Below are 21655 nucleotides of genomic sequence, written 5' to 3'. Positions count from 1 at the left end.
AAAATGGTTACTGTAAGTATCTTCCCTCAAAGGGTTTGGAGTTGATTGTTAAATCAGGTGACGTATGCAAACATCCATTGTGTGTACTCAATAAATCTTAGCTATTGCAGTTCAAAACAATGGATAACAATATGCCAATATTGTATGTGAAATTATTTCTTGAACTCCTATTTTACATACAGATTTGTTTTTTCTATGAGTTAAATAATGAAGTCAGAGTGTAGATAGTGTTTAAGAGCTTGAGACTTGGAGTCTTAAAGATTTGTGATTCGGCCCTAGGTACTTGCTGGCTTTTCTCTGGGCAAGTTCCTTAGCTTTTGAGAATCTCATTTTTGCATCTTCCAATTGGGGGTAGTAAATAGCTGCCCCAGAGCTGTGGAGTGCTGGTGGTGCAGTGGTTAAGAGCTTGGCTGCTATCCAAGAGGTCTACAGTTCAAATCCACTAGCAGCTTCTTGGAAACCCTATGGGGCAGTTCTGCTCTGTCATATACTGTCGCTGTGAGTTGGAATCGACTCTACGGCAATGGGTTTGGTTTTGGTTTTAGAGGGCTGTGGTAAGTGCTAAGAATTACCGACAATCTTATCAGGCCCTGACACTGAAGAAGATAATAACTTTTTCAAGTTAACCACTGCTGTGTAACCCACCCCTCAAAACGTAATAGCTTAAAGTTAATAACCCATGATTATGCAACTTAGGCAGGCTCATCAGGGATAGCCTGTCTCTGTTACACTGGTGTCAGCTGGGGTGACTGGCATTTATCAGAGCTAGAACTTCCAAGATGACTTCATTCCCATGTCTGATACCTCAGCTAGAGGCTGGAAAGGGCAGGGTTGGCTGGGCCTCTCTCCAGCAGAGTGGCTCAGTGTCCCAAAAGGGTGAGAATGGAAGTTCTTCAGTTCTTCAGGGTTGGCACTGTTTTTTGACCTGAAGTTGGTTTCTTAGAAATGCAGATGGGATCTCTGGGCTGGCCCTTATTTTGGATGAGCCCTTTCTTATCTCTTTTAAAATGGTTCTTTGGTGCCTCTACTTTCGTTTTTATTTACTTATTCTATTCATTCAAGAAAATATTTCTTGAGTGCCTAATTCACCATACAGGGGTGAATTAGCTAAATGATGTCTTTTGCTCTCAAGGAATGTACACTCTATTCAGGAGATAGGCCAAGCAGGCAAAGAAGTAAACTAATTGTGGGTTGTGATAGATGCTAGGGAGGAAACAAACAAGTGGCAGAGCTGCAGAATAACTTTATCGAGGAGGAAAGAGAAACCCCCTCTGAGGAGGTAGAGTTATAGCACAGTCCTGACAGACGAGAAAGAGCTAATTTTGAAAAGACCTAGGGAAAGTGGGTCCTAGACAGAATGAACAGCATGTACAAATGCTGCTGAGATGGGAAATACGTGGACCTGACCTTGTGGCTGTGAGAGTGTGGCAGAGTCACAGGGCATGCCCAGGTTGTGCAAGGCCAAGAGTTGACTAGTTTATAACTGAAGGATTTTTTTTTCTTCAGTACTTATAGCTTTCCTGCCAGCCAAGTGAGATAGACAGTAATAAAATGATTTCTGTTTCCACCCATCAAATATAGCTAATATGTCTTCTCGCTTTTGCAGGTTGAAGTTGATTCTATTACTACATTTCCTCTGAAAGGCTTGACACCCCTTACAGATTATAACGTTGCCATATTCTCCATGTATGATGAAGGACAGTCGGAGCCTCTGACTGGAATTTTTACCACAGGTAAGCCTCATTATGGTTCTGAGAGATTTCCAGGAATAACTGTATAGGAGCCAGAATGTGGACTGGTTAGACTATAGCGAATAATATATTTTAATGGAGACTAAAATATTAAGAATATAGAAATTTCTAAATTCTAAAATTAAGTATAAGGTTTGAATATATTTTCTCTTTCTGTATGTACCCAGTAATGGCCCAGTAAATGTAAAACTGTTTTGCCTATTGGTTGTAATAATTCTATTGTTTGCTTTCCAGACTTATCATTGGTGGCACTTGAAAACTAATCTAGTACTATATTGAGGAGATGAGAAAGTAATTTGGAGAGAGATGAGAAAGAAGCTGGAATGAGAAATAATGTTCACAGAAAAAATTCAGGAACTTCTAATTGGAATTCTCATGGAGTCCTGTCAAAGAGTTTTAAAATCAATCCCCAATTTCAGATAATAAAAATCAGTGATGTGATTATTCATTTTGGGTGTGATTGGATGTTAGGCTTTTTATTGTACATCCCTGAAGTGTTACCCATTGCCATTGAGTTGATTCCGACTCATAGCAATGCTGTATGACAGAGTAGAACTGCCCCATAAGGTTTCTAAGGCTGTAATCTTTATGGAAGCAAACTGCCACATCTTTCTCCTGCGGAGCTGCTGGTGGATTCGCACTGCTGACCTTTCAGTTAGCAGTCAAGCACTTAACCACTGCACCACCAGGGAATACTGGAAGATCTGATACGTTATATTTAGCTTCTGACAACAGCCATATGTGCAAGTTAAAAGGATAAACGTTCTTCTCTAATAGTTATTACCAGGGAGTGATTTAGGCACTAAAATGAATGAAGACAAAAGGGGACGTTTTTCTGTCTTTTAGGGTAACATTTTGTGAATTTCCTCTGAAAATTAATGAATATAATACACCTACTTTCCATAATTAAGCTAAAAGAGCCAGATAGAGAATCTAAGAATTCTGGACATTATTGAGAAACTTTTAAAAATCTGTTATTTCCATGGTTTTCCTCATTTATGCTGTTGGTAAATGCTGGAAATGGAAAGCCACAGTGGACAGATCAACATTGCTTTTACTTCTTCCATGTGCTTTCCTGACGCAAAAAAAAGTTCCTCAGTCTGCTTTCCATAAGGCTCCTGGGAGCTGCTTGAGTTTTGGCTATCTTGCCTTCTCATTCCCCTACCAAAATCATCTTGGTTGGCTTACAGAGGACGTTCCAGCCCAACAATACTTGGAAATTGATGAGGTGACGACAGACAGTTTTAGAGTGACCTGGCATCCCCTGTCGGTTGATGAAGGGCAACACAAGTTGATGTGGATTCCAGTCTACGGTGGGAACACTGAAGAGGTAAGTTGTCTGAAATACTGAAAACAAATTGGAGCATTTATCTGGACTTGAACACATACTTCTGCGGTTGAGTTAGTCTCCACTTTAAAATAGGTTGGAAATCCTGGAAGTGATTAATATCTGCGTGGCATGGAGATTTTATAATGTCAAATCATATTGTTTTTCTACAATTAAAATGCATTGTTTAAGGGCTCAAGTTATGTCTTACATATCTTCAGATTCTCTAGCTTTCATAAATGACATTTAATAAAACTTCAAAATCCCACTTTTTAAATATTAATGTTTTCTTTATTGAGGCAATTGAAAGGAATAAAGCCTCTGGTTTGACTTTAAAACTGAATTCATCAGCCCCAGGGTTATTTATGCTTCATTATTCCTTCCTTTTGTTCCTCCCCCCCGCCTACCTTCTGTTTGGTGGCTTCTGCATATTTTTTAAATTTTCATTATGATAAAATATATATAACAAAACTTGCCATTTCACCCATTTTTACATGTTCAAGTCAGTGACGTTAATTATGTTTGCAATTAGAATAACCGTCACCCCTGCCTTTATAACTTTCTTCCTCCCGTGTTATTCAAGTAAGCCTAGTTACTAAACACCAGATATTTTTCAGGTTGTCCTACAAGAAGACCAAGACTCATATGTTATTGAAGGCTTAGAGCCTGGCACTGAATATGAAGTTTCATTGTTGGCTGTACTTGATGATGGAAGTGAGAGTGAGGTGGTAACTGCTGTCGGGACTACGCGTAAGTCCTGGTCTGACTAAAAAGAGAGACTTAAATAGATCCCACCATCCGTCTGGTCCCCATCAGTCTTATTCCTGGCTACAGAACTATAGATTTCTCCTTGTCCTCCAGAAGTTTTCATATAACTCCGTCTTCAATGAAATTTACTTATTAAGCATCTTAGCATCCTAGACTATTGTCAACATGAAGGCAGGGACCATATCTGTCTTGTTTACCATTATATTCCCAGCGGTCAGTCAGAACAGTACTTGGTACTTTTTAACTGTATAATAAATACTTCCTGGATGGGTGAATGATAGATGAAATAATTTATAAATAAATGAGCAACCAAACCTGGGGCTAATATGTCCAAGAGTGTCTAGAATTTTGTAAGTTTATCTTGGTTCCAGGAATTTTGTACAAAATTCACTCACCGATTCATCCATCTCTTTATTTTTTTGATATGGGGTATTATACACATAATAAATTATCTTAGATTAGCTTCCCTGGAATCAGCTTCTGAGACAGCAGATTGCATCTACAAAGTTTATTGGAGAGTGTAGTCAGAAGATACATCTGTAAGGGAATGAATGGCAGGATGGAGCATAAGGAGAAGTGGACCACTAATGTGGCTGCAAGGGAGGCTTCAGCTAATCTGATTAGAAGCTCTGGAGCAGGGCTGGTCCTTTGCATCCCCACATCCCCAGTCATTGGAGATGGGCAGCCTCCTGACAGAGCCTGTGACTTTGGGCAAAGCAATTCCCAGTGAGGGACACAGCTGTGAGCCATTGGCAGCCAGTGTTCAGGTCAGCCCTGAAGAGGAGATCTGGGTGGAGCACACACATCCGTAAACGCTCAGCATTCCCCCAGATGCTCAGGCTGGATTCAAGAAATAGATTTATTTCTTGCCTGAGCTTGTCCTCTTTAGTAGCCTCTTTTTTTTCTTTGGGAGACATTTCACAACTTAAAACTTGGTCTACCGAGGAAGAAGAATTTAGTTGCTGTCCAGTTGACCCTGACTCGTGGTGAACCCATGTGTGTTAGAGTAGAACTATGTATGCTCCACATGTTTTTTAATGGCTGCTTTTTTGGAAGTAGGTCACCAGGCCTTTATTTCAAGGTGCCTCTGGGTGGACTCCACCAACTTTTCAGTTAGCAGCCGAGCACATTAACTGGTACCATCACTAGCAACTTCACTTGGTCTACAGCACTGTTTAGTTTCCTTTAATTATCATGGTTATGCCCCTATTTCAAAGTAACTGGGAGGTTTCATATTTTTGTAGGTGTAATTTAAATGTTTATATGAAGTTTGCTGTCTTTGAGTTTCAGTTTCTTTATCTGTAGAATAGATAATGTTTGCCTTACTTATAGCTCCCTTCTTAAGTTTTCCCAACATAGACAAGTTTGTTGTGAGAACCAAGTGAGATGATATAGATGAAATTTTCTTTGAAAACAACAAAATGCTGTAACCTACTGCCATCAAATCAATTCCAACTCATAGTTACCCTAGAGGACAGAGTAGAACTTCCCCATAGAGTTTCCAATGCTGTAAATCTTTTTGAAAGCAGACTGCTACATCATTCTCCCATGGAGCGGCTGGTGAGTCCAAACCACTGACCTTTCAGTTAGCAGCCGAGTGCTTTAACTACTGTGCCACTCTGCTATACACAAATGTATAGTGTTATCATTATAGAATTTTAAGAAATGAACATTTTTTTCAGTTGACAGTTTTTGGACAGAACCAGCCACGACCATACCACCTACCACACCTGTGACTGCAGGTAAGGACAAAGGGGAACCCATTTGCCTGTAAGAAATGTTTGCTTTGAACACAATTATTGTTATTTCAGTTTTATTTATTTTACATTATTGGTTAGGAAAAGAGATACTCCTTCCTTCCTTCCCTGGCATGCCAGTTTACATTTCACTCCTCTCAGAATCTCTCCACATTTTCTTTACCCCTAAATGCCAATCAATTTTCTAGCCCACTAATCTCACTATTAGATCCCTGTAGCTTTTCCATGTTTGTCTTGGATTCCCTTTTAACCTTTTCAAGAATGTGAGCATAGCAAACTCCCAGGGTCATTGTCCTCCTCAGTGACTTTTGGTGATCTCTGTTGAGAATTATTAATGTCCTGGTTTCCTTGCATTTGGTAGGTAACTAAGATTTGGCTGGTATATACTTCCTACATTGGCTATTTCCTCTCTCAGCTTATCTTTCCCTCTAATAAATTTCTAAAGTCATGTCAGAGTTGACTAGGTAAAACACAAGTCTGAGAATTTCATTTATTTTCCTTCTTAAAACCTTCTGCTCCCCATTACCCATCCATCCCTCCCTTCCTCCCTCCATTCATCCATTCCTCCCTCCATCCATCCATTCCTCCCTCCATCCATCCATTCCTCCCTCCATTCATCCATTCCTCCCTCCACCCATCCATTCCTCCATCCATCCATCCATCTATCCTCCATCCATCTATCCATTCGCTGTTTGATTGATCTTTATTGTGCTCTTTATGTGCCTCAAAGTCTCATAACATCCAAGATCTCTCATGACTGAATTCTAGCTTACCTCCCTGGCCTCAGCCTTATTTCCTATGCTTCTCCATTTCTTCTTGCCATCTAGAACTCTTAACCTGGAATGTGAGAAGTTCTCCCCTCTTCCCACTGCCTGGCTGGTCCTTCCCCAAATTTTGCTTGGTAAATGTCAATCTCCTACCTCCTCTGTGACATTTTTACTGTTTTTGTCAAGAGGCAATCACTCTGTATCTCCAAGATAACACAGCCTGACATACAGTGAAAACTCAATGAATGTTTTCTGAATGAATGAATGAAGAGAAGGAAGGGCCAGTGGAGATAGACAGAATGAAAAGAAGTTATGGCAGGAGGGAGAGGATAAATTGGGACAAATGAGAGGGCAGGTACCTGGGAAATGAGAATGAATGTGCCAGAGAACACAGGTGAAGTTGTTTGAATGAATGTCAGAGAAAGGATAATACCCATGTGGGCTGAATGGATAGAGGCAGCTATGGTGAAAGGCTTGTGCTTTGAGTGACTAGTGTTTAAATAGAAATGGTGGGACATGTGGATGGGATGTGTGTTGGATGCTGGATCACACATTGAGGCTGACCAGATTTGGCCCTCCATTTCCATTACTCCAACAGAGTACTAGGGTGAAGCTCTCATGTACTTTCTCCCTTTTGGTCTCTATGGGCTAGTTTCCTATGTCCAAGGGCCCCTCCCCAGTTTTTCTCAGTAGTGTATACACACAGTTGATAATTTTGAGGACTCCACAGGACACCTTGTAAGTATGTCTTAAACCCATTTCTGTTTGCTATTAGGAGGTATCATGGCTTCCCATTAACCACTAAAGCAGATTCGTTTTTGCTTTATGTGAGTCTACTTGATGGAGAAAAGGCCATTGAATGATACTTGTTGCTGTGTCCACAGATAGGTCCCATGGCTCATTTTGGAATATGATGGGTTAAAATTTCTTTAATCCTTGGTTGTGTTTATTTTAGTTTTCCGGACAGGAATCAGAAACCTGGTTGTAGATGATGAAACCTCTTCTAGCCTGCGGGTAAAATGGGACATTTCAGACAGCAGTGTGCAGCAGTTCAGGGTGACCTATCTGACTGCTCAAGGGGACCCTGCAGAAGAAGTGGTAGGAACGGTCAGTATAAATACAGCTGACTGGAAACTCCATGGAGTTGTGTGACTAACAGAGCTAACAAGGCTATCTTTGGAGGTCAATGTAAGCTTTACCACTGATTTCTTAGTCCCTCTACCATCTCCAGAAACTAATGTTCCTGGTTAATCCGAACTTCACTACTGGTTTCTTGGTGACCTTTCTATCTCCAAAACTTTCTCCATACCTTACGGCTTCAAGTTGATAAAGCTTCTGCACCTGGTCCCCAGCCTTGCTTCTGCTGCCTTGACTTCCTGTCAAAGCCCCAAATTTAGATCATAAAAAGTTCATTATACACATGTGTGTATGTGTGTAAATCAGATGCTGTCGAGTCCCCTCCAATGCACAGTGACCCGTATGTGTCAGAGGAGGACTGTGCTCCATAGGGTTTTTAAGTGGCTGATTTTTTGGAACTAGATCATCAGACCTTTCCAGGCACCTCTGGATAGACTTGAACCTCCAACCTTTTACACAGCAGCCAAGTATGTTAACCATTTGTACCACCTAGACTCCATACATTTATACAAATTTTTTAAACCCTTGGAAATCTGATAAAAAGTTTTTGAGCAAAGCACACATGAATGGTAGTATTTTTGTACTTCAAGTGCTCCTAATTAAATGCCATCTATTTGTATTTGTTAATAGTTAATGATAAGGAATAGTTATATTTTTCACTGACATCAACTCATGCTATGCAGATTTATTGTCACTTCTAGTTTATTTTTAATCGCAAGTGTCTTCCCTCAAGGGTTTTGATTTTTACATGTTGAGTTGTCTTTGTTTATCTATATTTCTTTCTCTAGGTGGTAAACTTGGCATACTTCTAATCATACCCTTCCTGTGTTTTCTTAATTTTCAACATATCATTCATTTTTTAGTCTGGAACCCAAAAATGGTTTTGTAGATAGACATGTTTCTAGTCAGACAAGTTTACTTCAGTTTGCATAAAAAAATTTTTTTTTCTAGTCACGAAATATGCTTTATTTTGCTTCATTAATTGTGTACCTTACCCTCTGCTGCATAATTTTTGACCATTCTAGAAAATAAGTCTCCAACATTCACTATTGCCCAAGGGTACCATTATTATCCTTCAGAGGATAATGTTCTTATTCACAAAGCCTTTTTTAGAAATAATTTTTTTGAAATAATTATTTTTATTATTTGGTCATGTAGGCAGTTATCTGACCCAAAACTTTTTCAGGCAAGTACTTCACTTCAAGCTGACTCAGGAAATGTTAGAAAACACAGCGATAGCGTGGAGAATAGCCACACCCGCTGTGAATAACCAGAAGGTCCCCAGATTTGGCCTAGGAGTACTTTTGGGAAGTTAATGGACACAAACGAAATAGACTAAGTTATAAATTCACTTGAACCATATATTTCAAGTGATAGGCAAGTTTAAAAAAAATGTTAAAATTGTGTTTAGGAATGGTAATTAAAGATATAATTTGGAGGTTTTATTTCACTGTTATGGTCCTTGTATTGCAATTTTGTTCTCAAAAGTGAAACCCATGAAAATTCTCCAGGGCTAGCTAGAGTTTTTGTTTGTTTGTTTTGTTTTTACTTTTTCCAAGAAACACATTCAGTTTCTTGGTGAATTATTCTTGCTAATTTGGAAAGAGTAACAATTTAATCTCATGCAGGTACTTGTAAACTGTGCAAGGTAAAATAGTGATAATATTTACTTTGGGTTGTCTCTAGGTAATTTTCTCTTTGCTAGTTTCTTTCAGTTTCCACTGCTTATTTTTGAAGCACATGGATACCAGATGAAAGAAAATAGATCAAAAGTTTTAACCACACATGTGCCCCGGTTAAACAAACTTAATAAAAACAAAAAAAGTACTAATAAGTTTGGTGATAAATATTTGCTGTGCAGAAGTACTGTCATTATGGTAAAAACTGTGAAAGCTGAAACCTGTGTTTCAGAGAAAGAAACTCAAATATTTCACACTGAATAGAGAGCTGTAGAAAAGAGGTGCCTATGCCCTGTCAAAAGCAGAAAGTTTGTGAGACCTGGTAAAACAAGGCGGTCCTGTCGAGTTTTGGCTTTCAGAGGGTTCACTGTATTATTAGTTTTTGCTGTACTGAAGGAAGCACTGTAGAAATCTTTAAATATCAAGATCCTTTATTGAATTTCAATTTAATTGGATTTGTACACACTTGATATACATGCATCTTTTCAGGGACTCATCTGAGGATAAATGAAGAATTTGTATCTCCGTTTTATGAAGGGTTACTGCTATACAAATGCAATGTATTATTACTGGACACAAAAAGTGGGGCAAATCTAAATTTAGGCTCTAGAAACAAGGTAGGACAGGCAGTTACAGACTATGTCAGAGTCCAAGGTCTAAATTCCCACTGACCAAATGGATATCTTAAAATGATGATGGGTGGCAAGGGTAAGCAGATGGCCAAAACATATTATAGAAGTGAGAAATGAAAAACGCCTGGATAAGAAAAGTCATTCTCTCACCACCTTTCCAATCTTGCCTTGACTATAAAAGCTAATTTAAATGAGGAAGGGATAAAATAGAACATTGAAGTTGGAGAATAATGCATGTAAAAAAAAAAAAAAAACCAAAGCTCAGCTTTAATATGTATAAAACAAGGTGAATTTAATTTACTTTTCCAGTTGAGATAGGTGAAGTATGAATATATTTAAGAATAATAAAAATCAAACATTTCCAATAAAAAACTTTTGACCTCTTAGGAAAACCACCTGTCGGATGTTTCATAAGCATTGACTTTCACCTCTGCTCTGACATATGAAGGTGTGCCAATGACATTGCCCCAAATTTTGTTCCCATAGAAGAAAGCTCTCACATTTATTTGGTTTGTGAAGGGCTAGTTAAGATTCCAGAGTTCTCTAGAGCCTAGATGTCAAAATTCATAACCATGGCCTGAATTCTGCATTGCAATACATTTTCTAGAAAAAGCTTACTCAAAGTGTGACTCAGTTTCCTACAAAATAGGTACAGAGATTAAGCTTTTAGAAATATTTATAGCAATTTGACATTGCTGTGATATCCACGCACATGATCACTTTTCTAGCAATTCATTTTATAGTATTTTATAAAAATATTGGGCTGCAGTGGTTTGGAATTAGAACAGCAACAACAGCACCCGGTTATCTACCGCAGATAATTTGAGAAACACTGTCTAGAAAGCAGAACCTTATATGGAATGAGATTTATTTAATGAGATGTAAGGAACCCGCTTTGTATTGCAGGGAAGAGTTTTTCATTTAATGAGGTGTAGGGAATCCTTTTTCTATTTCAGGGAACAGCTTTCTGGATGTGGTCCAGGCTACTCTGAAGAGCTTGGAGCGATAATGGAGCCAGACATGGAGTTGCATTTCTGCAAAAAAATTTTAAAAATTCACTGCTTAGATTTGCATCCCATTTAACTATGAACATCTTTTATAGAATTGTTTTATAGACAAACCCACCATCTGCTGTGGCTTGCAACATCTGTTTTGAATAGGAACGCATCTTTGCCCTGCTTTGTGCATAAGAGCAGAGACCAGGCAGGAGGAACATTGAAAATCTACAGAGGAGGTTTACGGTTTACTCTTGGGAATGAGTATCATTAGGGTGAAAAGGTTCAAGCAATAGTCATGTGGAGTAGAGTGAGGTGGTTAAAGCAAACCCCAGAGCCAGATCCCTGAGATTTCAATCTGACTCCTTTACTCAGTAAGTTGTGTGGGCCTCTGTTTTCCCATGTGTAAAATGAGCCTCTTTATCTCTCTCAGTAAAACGAGGGTAATGATATTCCTTACCTCAAAAAGTTGTGGCGGAGTTGAAATGAATAACTGTATTCAAATGCTCAGAGCATCACCTGGCACATAGTAATTACTGGATAAGTGGTGACTGTTATCAACCAGAGTAACGTCTTTCTGGAAAGCTAAATAAGCCCTTCAGAATAGTCACACTGCTTTTCAGTGTTCCATCGTCTAAATTTTTTTTTTTTCTAAATGTTATTTTGTCATTGTTCTTGAGACTATACACAGCAAAACATACCCCAGTTCAACAGTTTCTGCATGTGGCATTCAGTGACATTGATTACATTCTTTGAATTTGTTTACAACCATTCTCACCCTCTTTTTCTAAGTTGTTCTTCCCTCATTAACATAAACTCACTGCCCCCTGAGGTTCCTATTTAATCTTTTGAGTTGCTGTTGTCCATTTGATCCCATATAGATAGTTCTTTTTTGGGTTTAAAAGAATATAATGCTCAAGGCAGGCCTTTTTTTTTTTTTTTATTGTTCAGTTTTAAGATGACTTCAGAGGATATTTTTGGTTTAAGGTTTAAAGATTATCTCAGGGCAATAGTTTCAGGGGTTCATCCACCCTCCATGGTTTCAGAAAGTCTGAAGTGCGTGAGAATTTGAAATTCTGTTCTGCATTTCCACCTCTTTGATGAAGATTCTTCTATGGAATCTTTGATCAAAATGTTCAGTAATGGTAGCCGGGCACCAATCCGATCCTTCTGGCCTCATGGCAAAGGAGGCAGTTGTTCATAGAGGCAGTTAGCTACACATGCCATTGACTCCTCCTATTCCTAACTCTGCTTCTTTTGTTGCTCCAGGTACATAGAGACCAATTGTTGTGCCTAGGATGGAGCCCTGGTGGCACAGTGGTTAAGAGCTATGACTGTTAACCAAAAGATTGGCAGTTCAAATCTACCAGCTGCTCCTCGGAAACCCTATGGGGCAGTTCTATTGTGTCCTATACGGCCGCTCTGAGTTGGAATAGACTTGATGGCAATGGGTTGGTTGGTTGGGTGGCTACTTAAAAACTCTTAAGACCTCAGGCCCTACACAATGAACTTGGAGGTGGAACAGAAGCGCTGAACACATTATTAGACCAATTAACTGGGATGTCACATGAAACCATGACCTTAAACCTCCAAACCAAGGAGCCAAATCCCGTGCTTGAGGTGTTTGGTTGTACATAAGCAGCCTCAGCAGCCTCAGCAGCTACTCTTTTTTTTTTGTCATAAATATGTCTATCACACAACCTTTGTCAATTCTACTTTTTGACAGCAGTTACAATGATCAGCTTGCAATACCCTTAATGTGATTTTTCCATCACTGTTAGCCTCTCCCGCCACTCCACAATCTAAATTTGATTGGTTCCAAGGCCAAGTATTTCTCAGTTTGAGAGATGGCCTTACTTAAGAGACATCAACATGGGTGGTTTGCTAGACAGACAGCTTGGTAGGATCTCTGTATTCCAAAGGAGTTATATTTAAGAGAAACACCCTGAAGAAAGCTACATCAATGGGGTAATACAAGTCAGGGCAACCACACTTCCTCCTTTACATGTCCTTAATGCTGGGCTTGTCTAACCATTCTAGGATAAAGCAGAACTCCTTTTAAAAATCTCCCTCCCAGGCCCTTGACTCCACACACCAGTAAAACCATGTGCATGCCAATGCCCTTTTCATATGAGTAGCAAAAATCATATTAATCTAATATAAAAAGCAACTACTTCAGCCTTCCTTTTTCTTTAAAAAAAATTAAAAAAAAATTGCTTTTCGAGCTTAACAGTATCTTAGCAACAGCTGCTCCTGAGTTCAATTCGAGGCTTTCTAGGGCTTATTCCATGATTTATGGGTTTCTTCCCTGATCCAGAAGTAGACAGCACAGCCCTTTGCCTGCTGGCCTTTTACCCAGCCCTTGAATTGAAAAGTGTCTCCAGCTGTCTGAGTCTTGTGACTCCCTTAAGCCCGTTTGGGTCAGTTCTTAACATCCTTGTGTTTTTTCCAGCTGTGATTAAGTTCCTTAAATGGCTCAGAGACATGCCAGCATCTCACTGCTGGAGCACAGGCGGAATATTCTGTGGTTTCAGAGTTGAGAACATGTGGCTTTTCTCGTCCACAGCATTTTTTCGAGCTGCCAGAGTTTGCGCTGCAGCGCCACATGGCGTGGTTTCGCTACCACTCGTGTAGCACTGACCCCACAGCCACAATGAACTTTTTGCAGCTTTTAGAGACAGAGTGATGGTGGTTTCAGATGGAGGAAGAGGTCTCCTGTCAGAAATAAAAAGCTGCAACATTTTAGTGTTGCTGGTAACTGTGTTCCAACTCAGAACACTTGGATTTAACGTGTGATTCTGTTACTCTTGGCTAAAATCCATCCTCTCTAATTGAAAGAATGAAATGCTGGGATCAGGTTATCTCTGAAGGGATAAAGAACAGAAGGCTGAACTTTCAAAAAGATACTTCAGTAAAAAAAACAAAACAAAACACAACATTGAGCAAGCTGAGTTGTAGAATGAATACTCCTAAGTCATAAACACCTGCTTTCCAAATGGATCATTATTCTCCCCTTCTGAGTACTTTACAAAGAGTGAGAAGATGTTGTGGGAAGAATACTCCTTGGAGCCTTAGGGCTTCCAGTTTAAACACTCTGTGTCAGTGATGATCAGGTAAGGGTCACTGGGTGGGAGGATTTCAGAGAGAAATGGTTTTGCATGGATGCCCTTTCTTTTCTTATTACTCCCTAATCTCATCTCCTTGCTTCTGACATTTCAAAGTGCCTAAAGTGCAGCTCCATTCGTGGATCAACGGGAACAGAAATCTTCCTAAGACCGCAATCTTTTGCTTTTCTGTTCAGGTTATGGTGCTTGGAAGTCAGAACCATCTCCTTCTGAAGCCTCTGCTTTCCGATACCGAATACAAAGTCACAGTGACTCCCATCTACACTGATGGAGAAGGTGTCAGTGTCTCGGCCCCTGGGAAAACCTGTGAGTGAAGTTTTTCTCCCTTTGGTTACTAGGTGATTACCAAAAATCAGTTCTAGTTGAGTTGATTCTGACTCATGGCAACCCCGTGTGCATCAGAGTAGAACTGTGCTCCACAGGGTTATCAGTGGCTGATTTTTTGGTAGCAGATTGCCAGTCCTTTCTTCCAAGGCACCTTCGGGTGGACTCAAACTTCCAAACTTCAGGTTAACAGCCGATCACATAAACTGTGTACACCTCTCAGGGACTTCACTAATTGACTAATTACCTGGAAATGCTCATCTCCTTTGATGCACACCGAAAGAGACTGTTTAGTGTAGTGAAAGGAGCAACAGAGATAGAGACAGAAAATCTGTGTTCGAGCCCTGTCTTTACACCTATAAGCTGTGTGACTTTGGGCAAGTTGCTTGACTGCTCTGAGCTTCAGTTTGCTCATCTGTTAAAAGCTAAGACTGAAAAAAATGACATTTTTCCTCTAACATGTCTTTCATCACAATCCTGTTGCTTCTCAAAAATGCATTCTGCACGCCTGTCCACTGTGTCTATCGAACTGCTCCATCCCAGTCCACACCCTGCTATTTCATGAAAGCACCGCAGGTTGGGCCATTTTGGGGGAGGAGGTGAGGACAGAAAGGAGAAGAGAAGGCAAAGGGGCTCTATCTAACTGCCAGTGAGCTGGGCTTCAAGCCCCCATCCTCATTTCAGTTAGAGCAGATCTACTCTTATCTGTTTTATATATTAGCAAAAACCACTATAATCTGTAGAAGGGTTCCATCACACACACAGACTCACACAAATAAAGACTGTGTAAAGACTGTTACTATATAAATGTATCTAATTACAGAAATACCATTACATATAATGATATAGTCAAATTATTTCAAAGTGTTAGTGGAGGGTCTATTTATTTTAATCAGTGGTCCACACAGTGAAATTCCATTAAGCACAAAATGATAGTATCTGTCAATATACATAATAGCTTACAAATTACTTTAGTGTGCCAGAAATGGTTGATAAATGCTAACATAAAACTTCAAACAATATAGGCAATATGAAGATGATAGCATGAAGAAAACGGATAAGAATCATACCACCAGAATTAACTGTCTTTATTAACATTGCACGAACATTACCTTCAACATTGCCTTACATACGTACTTAAACGGTGGAACAGAGAGGCCCATAGACAGAACATCTTTAAGAAACACTCTTTTGTTCAATTTAACTTAAAATTCACTAAAGGAAACCAAATGACTCTGAATTTTTTGCTGAACTTCAGATAAAAGTGTTTCACCGCAGGAGCAATTATTTTTCATATTATTGTTAGGTGTCGTCGAGTCAATTTCGAATCATAGCAACCCCATGAGACAGAGTAGAACTGCCCCACTGAGTTTTCTTCTCTGTAATCCTTAAACAGATGGCCAAGTCTTTCTTCTGAGGTACCTCTGGGTGAATTCAAACTGCCTACGTTTCAGTTAGCAGGCGAGCACTTAACTGTTTGTGCCACCAGGGCTCCTTATTTTCCATATACTTAATAATTAAAATAACCACAGACTTTCAAAAGCCTCTCCTTGTGTATTTTGTGTATCTTGTTTGTACATATTTATAGCACAGTGGAAGGTTAACTTAGATTTTGTTAACAGAGGTGTAGGTTGTAAAGATGAGAGACACAATGAACCCTATTTTTCTTTTTCTTTTCTCCTCAGTACCATCGTTTGGTCCCCAAAACTTACGAGTCTCAGAAGAGTGGTATAACCGATTGCGTATTACATGGGATCCCCCACCTCCCCCTGTAAAGGGCTATAGAATTGTCTATAAACCTGTTAGTGGTAAGTCATGATTTTTAAATAAACATTATTACCGTGATTGGGGATCTAAAATGTCTTTTAAGATAAAATATTTTGTTTTGATCTATTTTTTGTTCTGTCTTTTAAAGAAATGGGAAATGTGTCTTACCTGTTTCGGAAAAAAAAATTTTTTCCTAGTAAAATCATCAGAGTGATGACCCTACACAGACAATGTTGGGCAAGTTAGTGGTCAGGTTATGTACTTGGTATACACCTCACCTACACAGCCATGTACACCCCAAGCAAGGAACCAATCTAAGGAAATCTTGACCCTACAGGAATAGGACATTTTATGGCTCAGTAGATACATTATGTCTTAACATTTGGAATCTCTTAATTTCTAATCCTTCTGCTTTGCCTTGGGTTAATTGGAAAAATTCCGTTTATAAACTCTCAGCCTCCACATTTTAGAAACTGTATTCCAGGATAAAACTCATCAATGCCCTAGGGTTGAGGTAATAAGAGCTTTTTTCCACCAGCCTCCTAGCTTGATAAAGAGACCCCTTCTCCTCTCCTTCCCCATGATATTACATGTGAAGACAGAAGAAGGACCCAAATGGGGGCAGATTGCTCCTTTGGTCCACATTCCTGTGGAGAGGAGGACATGTGCCCTGAGTAGCTATTATAATGGCATCTCCTGACACTTAGCCTTTTATGGACATTAAGATATGGGAATGTTTGAGTTCATGCCAAACATGTGGGATTTTGCATGGGATCATTTCCATTTAAAATGGATATTTCAAGGGTCTTCTCAGTTTTCTAGATCCAGGCCTTAGGCACACTGGTTGTTCAGCAGGAAGGGGTTGTCAAATTATTTCTCTCAATTTGGCAGGAAGATTTTAAAAACATTCTTTGGGCCATATAAAAAAATGCTTCCTGCCCACAAAAACTCCATTAGTCTCAGTCTACAGACTGAGAAGTTGTTCTTGCCTCTGGAACAATTTCTATCCAGCATTTTCTCTTGGGTCCTGCTACCCAGGAGCTTTTGTTTCCATGGTGATAGAACTAAAGTACTCCCACCTCCAGACCATGGTCTCAAGGAACATCTAGTTCAATAGTTTACAAAGAAAATGCTCTACATTCTACTTTGGTGAGTAGTGTGTGGGGTCTTAAAAGCTTGTAAGTGGCCATCTAAGATACTACACTGGTCTCACCCCTTCGGGAGCAAGGGAGAGTGAAGGAAACCAGACAGAAGGGAAAGGTTAGGTCAAAGGGTTAATGAATCACAGGTGCCACAGCCTCCACCAGACTGGGTCCAGCACAGCCAGATGGCGCCCGGCTCCCGCCACCAGCTGTTCTGACAGGGAGCACAATAGACGGTCCTAAATAGGGCTGAATAAAAACGTAGAACAAAATTCTAACTCACACACTCACAAAAAAAACCAGGCTTACTGGTCTCACAGAGACTGTAGAAAGCCCGGGCATGGTGTCCGGACACCCTTTTAGCTCAGTAATGAAGTCACTCCTGAGGTTCGCCCTTCAACTAAAGATTAGGCAAGCCTATAAAACAAAAGGAGACTAAATGGGCACATCAGCATATGGGCAAGGACATGAAGGCAGGAAGGGACAGGAAAGTTGGTAATGGGGAGCCCAAGGTCGAGAAGGGGAGAGTGTTGACGTGGGAATGGCAACTAATGTCACAAAACAGTATGTGTGTTAATTCTTTAATGAGAATCTAGTTTGCTCTGTAAACCTTTATCTGAAGTACAATAAAAAAAAAAATGATAATAAAATAACCATTATTTATAATGAAAGAAGGAGAAAATAATAGGACGGGGAAGTATTGGTTTAAGTGAATCTGATATTTCTCTTCCTCACTTTTGGGGCCTCCCTTTCAGCTAGGCGAGACCCTGTGACTCAGTTCTACCGAGAGAGACCCAAACAGAAGTAGGTGGCAAGAAGGTGATCATAATTCTAGAGCTGTGTCGCTTACTTCATAACCATGAGGAAAAGGCCAAGAGAATTGGCCCTGAGCTGCTGAACCAACACCAGCATCACCAACTTTCCTACTAGTGAAAATATAAATTCCATATGTTTTAGCCACCTGATCAAAAAAAAAAAAAAATACCCCACCTCCAATTTGTCCCAACAAAACTCCCTATTAACCGTGAAAATGAAATAGCAGTGACAAACTCTGGATTCACTAGCCTGCTCAAGATTTATTTTTTGGGATGCACTGTGACTTTTTAGTCCCTTTGTTTTTTTTTTTTTTTTTTTGCCTTTGGCTGTAGGCATGGATTATATTGCAAGACAGTCTTGCTGAATTTGTTCTTTGGACCATCTTACAAATATTTATCAGGTTTTCTAGAGGCAAATAGCTGTGTTTTAGGCCAATGGTTATTAATCAGTGTGATTGCTGACAACTTGGAGATTGTCACAACTTAGGGGTCAGGGTGCTACTGGCATCTAGTGGGTGCTGCTAAACATCCTACAGTTCACAGTATTCCTTTTCCCACCCCAGAAGAAAGAATTATCCATCCCAAAACATCAGTGGTGCCAAGGTTTGAGGAACCCTGTTCTAGGCCAGGTGGGAAGATTGTATGCATTCATTTGCACCATGGTTAATTCTTAGTCTTTAGGGCATGGAAAAATCATTACTGAGGTAGCACATCCACTAAAAAACCATTGCTGTTGAGGCAATTTTGACTTATAGTGACCCCTACAGGACAGGGTAGAACTGTCCCACAGAGTTTCCAAGGAGCGGCCTGGATATAGTACATAGAATATAAATATATGTAAATATATTGTTGGAAGGAGGCTTCTGGAGGAAAAAGTAAGTAATTTAGGAACTTGTCATTAACTCAAAACCTTTGAAGAATGGTGGAAGACTCAGGCCTTAGCAAGAAATGTTTCTCATGCTTAATCTAAGACCCAACTGGACTGAAGCATAGGTGCAGGTGGAAAGGCAGGAAAAAGCCAGCTGGTTAAGGGTCTTGGAATAAGAGTATCATCTGTCTGGTATTAAAAATCATGGTTAGAACTGCAGTGGTGTCAGACATGCTGGTCTCCTCTGTGGCAAAGTGTTGTCCGTGAGAAAATTGGCTGGTACCACACTTGCATGCTTGCTGAGGAGAAGTAGGGTGTCTGAGAAGGGGCAGTTGAGAATGATATCTTCAGTTTAGCAAGTGCCTCAATTACCTATAGCAACATAGTAGCTCTACTGTGAAGACCTCACAAGATGGTGGATGGTGGATTGCAATGGAGACCAGTTCTTTGAATAAGCCCCAGGGAAAGATATATATTTGAGAAAAGAACTAGGTCGCTTCAAAAACCTCTAGCGTGGCAATCAGGTTAAGTAGATTATAGAGCTAGATGGACTGAATTCAAATCCTAGCCTTCTTATTTTCCTGCTGTGTAATCCTGGGCAACTAAAACACAGTTGAATAAGTAGAATTTGCTTCAAGAGCGCTTTCAATTTTGCATATTCTGTTGTAACTGAAATACACTCTTTCCGTCCTTTAGTTCCTGGCCCAACATTGGAAACTTTTGTGGGAGCTGACATTAACACCATTCTTATCACAAACCTTCTCAGCGGGATGGACTACAATGTGAAAATATTTGCCTCCCAGGCCTCAGGCTACAGCGACGCTCTGACAGGCGTGGTGAAAACACGTAAGACGGATGTCCTGTCCCCTCAGCCCCCACCTGTGGTTCTGCTCCTTTGTTTTCACTGTAACTCAGCCTCTTCTTCAATTTGGCAGTTGGGTTTTCTTTTCTCAGTGTTGCACGTTCTGGATAGGGTTTGGGGGAAAGAGAGTATGCCCTTTACTTGGGGCTGTGGTTAGGATTCCTGGTTGGCAGACGAGATGTCAGTACCTGGCATTCAAATATACTTAGTGATTGCAGATAGGGTTTCCTTCTGGAAAGTGTTTGTTGGGATTTTTCAAATTAGGTGAAATTTTCCAACTAACCCGTGCCCAACAAGGCCAACCCCAGTTGAAGATGGGTGAGGGGGAAGTTTGTCTTTCTCAGAGCCTTTACCTCATCCCTCCTCATATACACGTATATACACGCACCATCCGCAAGAAGTACGTGCACCATTCTCAGCACTTTCTTCTCTACTCTTTGATGGGCTTTCATGCTGCCTGCCACCATCTGGGACTTCTCACTGGCATACACCACTTCCAGATACCCATGGCATATTGCAGTGTTTTACAAACTTCAGCATGTGTGTTCCATATTCCTGATGTTTATCATACCTCCACACCATCTGTTTAATACAGCACTTTAAATAAACTTAGTTTTTTAAAATACCTTCAAAAACCCATGCAATTACCCTAAGCGGAAAGTCAATATTTTTATACACATTGAAGATAGTACATGAATTACCGAAATAAAACCAGTTCATCCTGAGTGCTGTCATCAGTACGTGCATCTCACTTGAGAATAATAGTCATGGTATAATTGAAAGAATAAGCCTTGAATCTGCTATTTATTAGCTATGACCTTAAGCAGATTTCTTAACCTCTCTGAGCCCAAGTTTTCTCAAGTCTAAAATGAAGATAATATCAACCAGTTTATGGGCTGATTGTGAGGATTAAAGAGATTGTATAAAGTGCCTGGGATATAGCAATCACCCAAGGAAATAACTATTACTGTTGTTATTGTTGAAATAATTGTGCTTTATGTACTTGACCCCATTTTTCAACCTCATCCCTATTCAAATAATTCATCTGATAGAGTTCCAGGCAAGAGTTGGGGCGAATGTCAAGCCAGACTTACAGTCACCCTGGATTTCCCATAGGATCAGTCCTTTCACCAGAGGAGGCTACCTGAATTTTTCTTTCATGGAATACTTCGAGACCTTACGGGCTAGATACTAAATAAATTTAATCTAAAAGACATAGTCTCTGTCTTCAACTGATCTAGAAAGCCTGTGGTCTGTGGCTTTGATCTTGTACTTGGCTGTTGAAATGATACTGTTCTGGGTACCACTGTGACCTCCCAGTAGCTAGCTTTTCCTTAGGAACACCATAGAAGGCCCTTTGCAGTCTCCCTTCTTCTGTCTTCTCCCTCTTTCTCTAGCTCATCTTTATTTTCCTCTCTAGGTTACCTTACCTTTTCTCTGTCTGTGCCATTTTTTCTGTCTCTTTGATTTTTTAGTGGTTTCTCTCCCATTATGCTTCCTTTTCTCTCCTCATTCTGTCCTCTTCTCGCTGCTTCCCTCTTCTTTCTCTCCCTTAAAAAATAACGTTGATTGCTGCAAACGTTTTAAAAGATTGAGAGTATTGAATTGTTTTATATTTCTATCTTTAAAGTACAAATGAGATGGGATTTTCTTCTTAATCTCTCTCCCAAGCAAAATAAAAACCCCCACAATCTCAAAGAAATTAAATGAAAGCGTATTTTATTTAGTGCAGTTATATGAATCATTATTGAGCTACCTTTTTTGTGGAGAGGGGGGAGAGGGGTTGTTTGATTGGCCTTGGTTAAAAAAAAAAAAAAAAGGTCTGCCCACTCTGACCTAACAGAAACAAACAATATAAAAGAAAGAAGTTGAGATGAGACGACATTATTTTAACCATCTTGAAAAAATAATTTTAAGCTATTTTTATTTCATGATGTTG

General features: G+C 39.8%; 1 protein-coding gene across 2 annotated transcripts in view; it reads left to right on the top strand.

Annotated features, from left to right (window-relative positions):
- The window catches only part of COL14A1 (collagen type XIV alpha 1 chain), a 225567-nt gene that overhangs the window by 95596 nt on the left and 108316 nt on the right, over positions 1–21655 (top strand). For both annotated transcript variants that reach the window (XM_049853501.1, XM_049853502.1), the window contains exons 15-22: positions 1607–1733; positions 2942–3081; positions 3696–3828; positions 5529–5588; positions 7326–7477; positions 14115–14244; positions 15948–16070; positions 19551–19700. In XM_049853501.1, coding sequence (XP_049709458.1) covers positions 1607–1733; positions 2942–3081; positions 3696–3828; positions 5529–5588; positions 7326–7477; positions 14115–14244; positions 15948–16070; positions 19551–19700 — 1015 coding nt within the window. The remainder of the gene's footprint in view (positions 1–1606; positions 1734–2941; positions 3082–3695; positions 3829–5528; positions 5589–7325; positions 7478–14114; positions 14245–15947; positions 16071–19550; positions 19701–21655) is intronic.

The sequence above is a fragment of the Elephas maximus genome, chromosome 15, assembly GCF_024166365.1.
Source record: "Elephas maximus indicus isolate mEleMax1 chromosome 15, mEleMax1 primary haplotype, whole genome shotgun sequence".
NCBI lineage: Eukaryota > Metazoa > Chordata > Mammalia > Proboscidea > Elephantidae > Elephas > Elephas maximus.
This window is presented reverse-complemented; position numbering and strand designations above follow the sequence as displayed.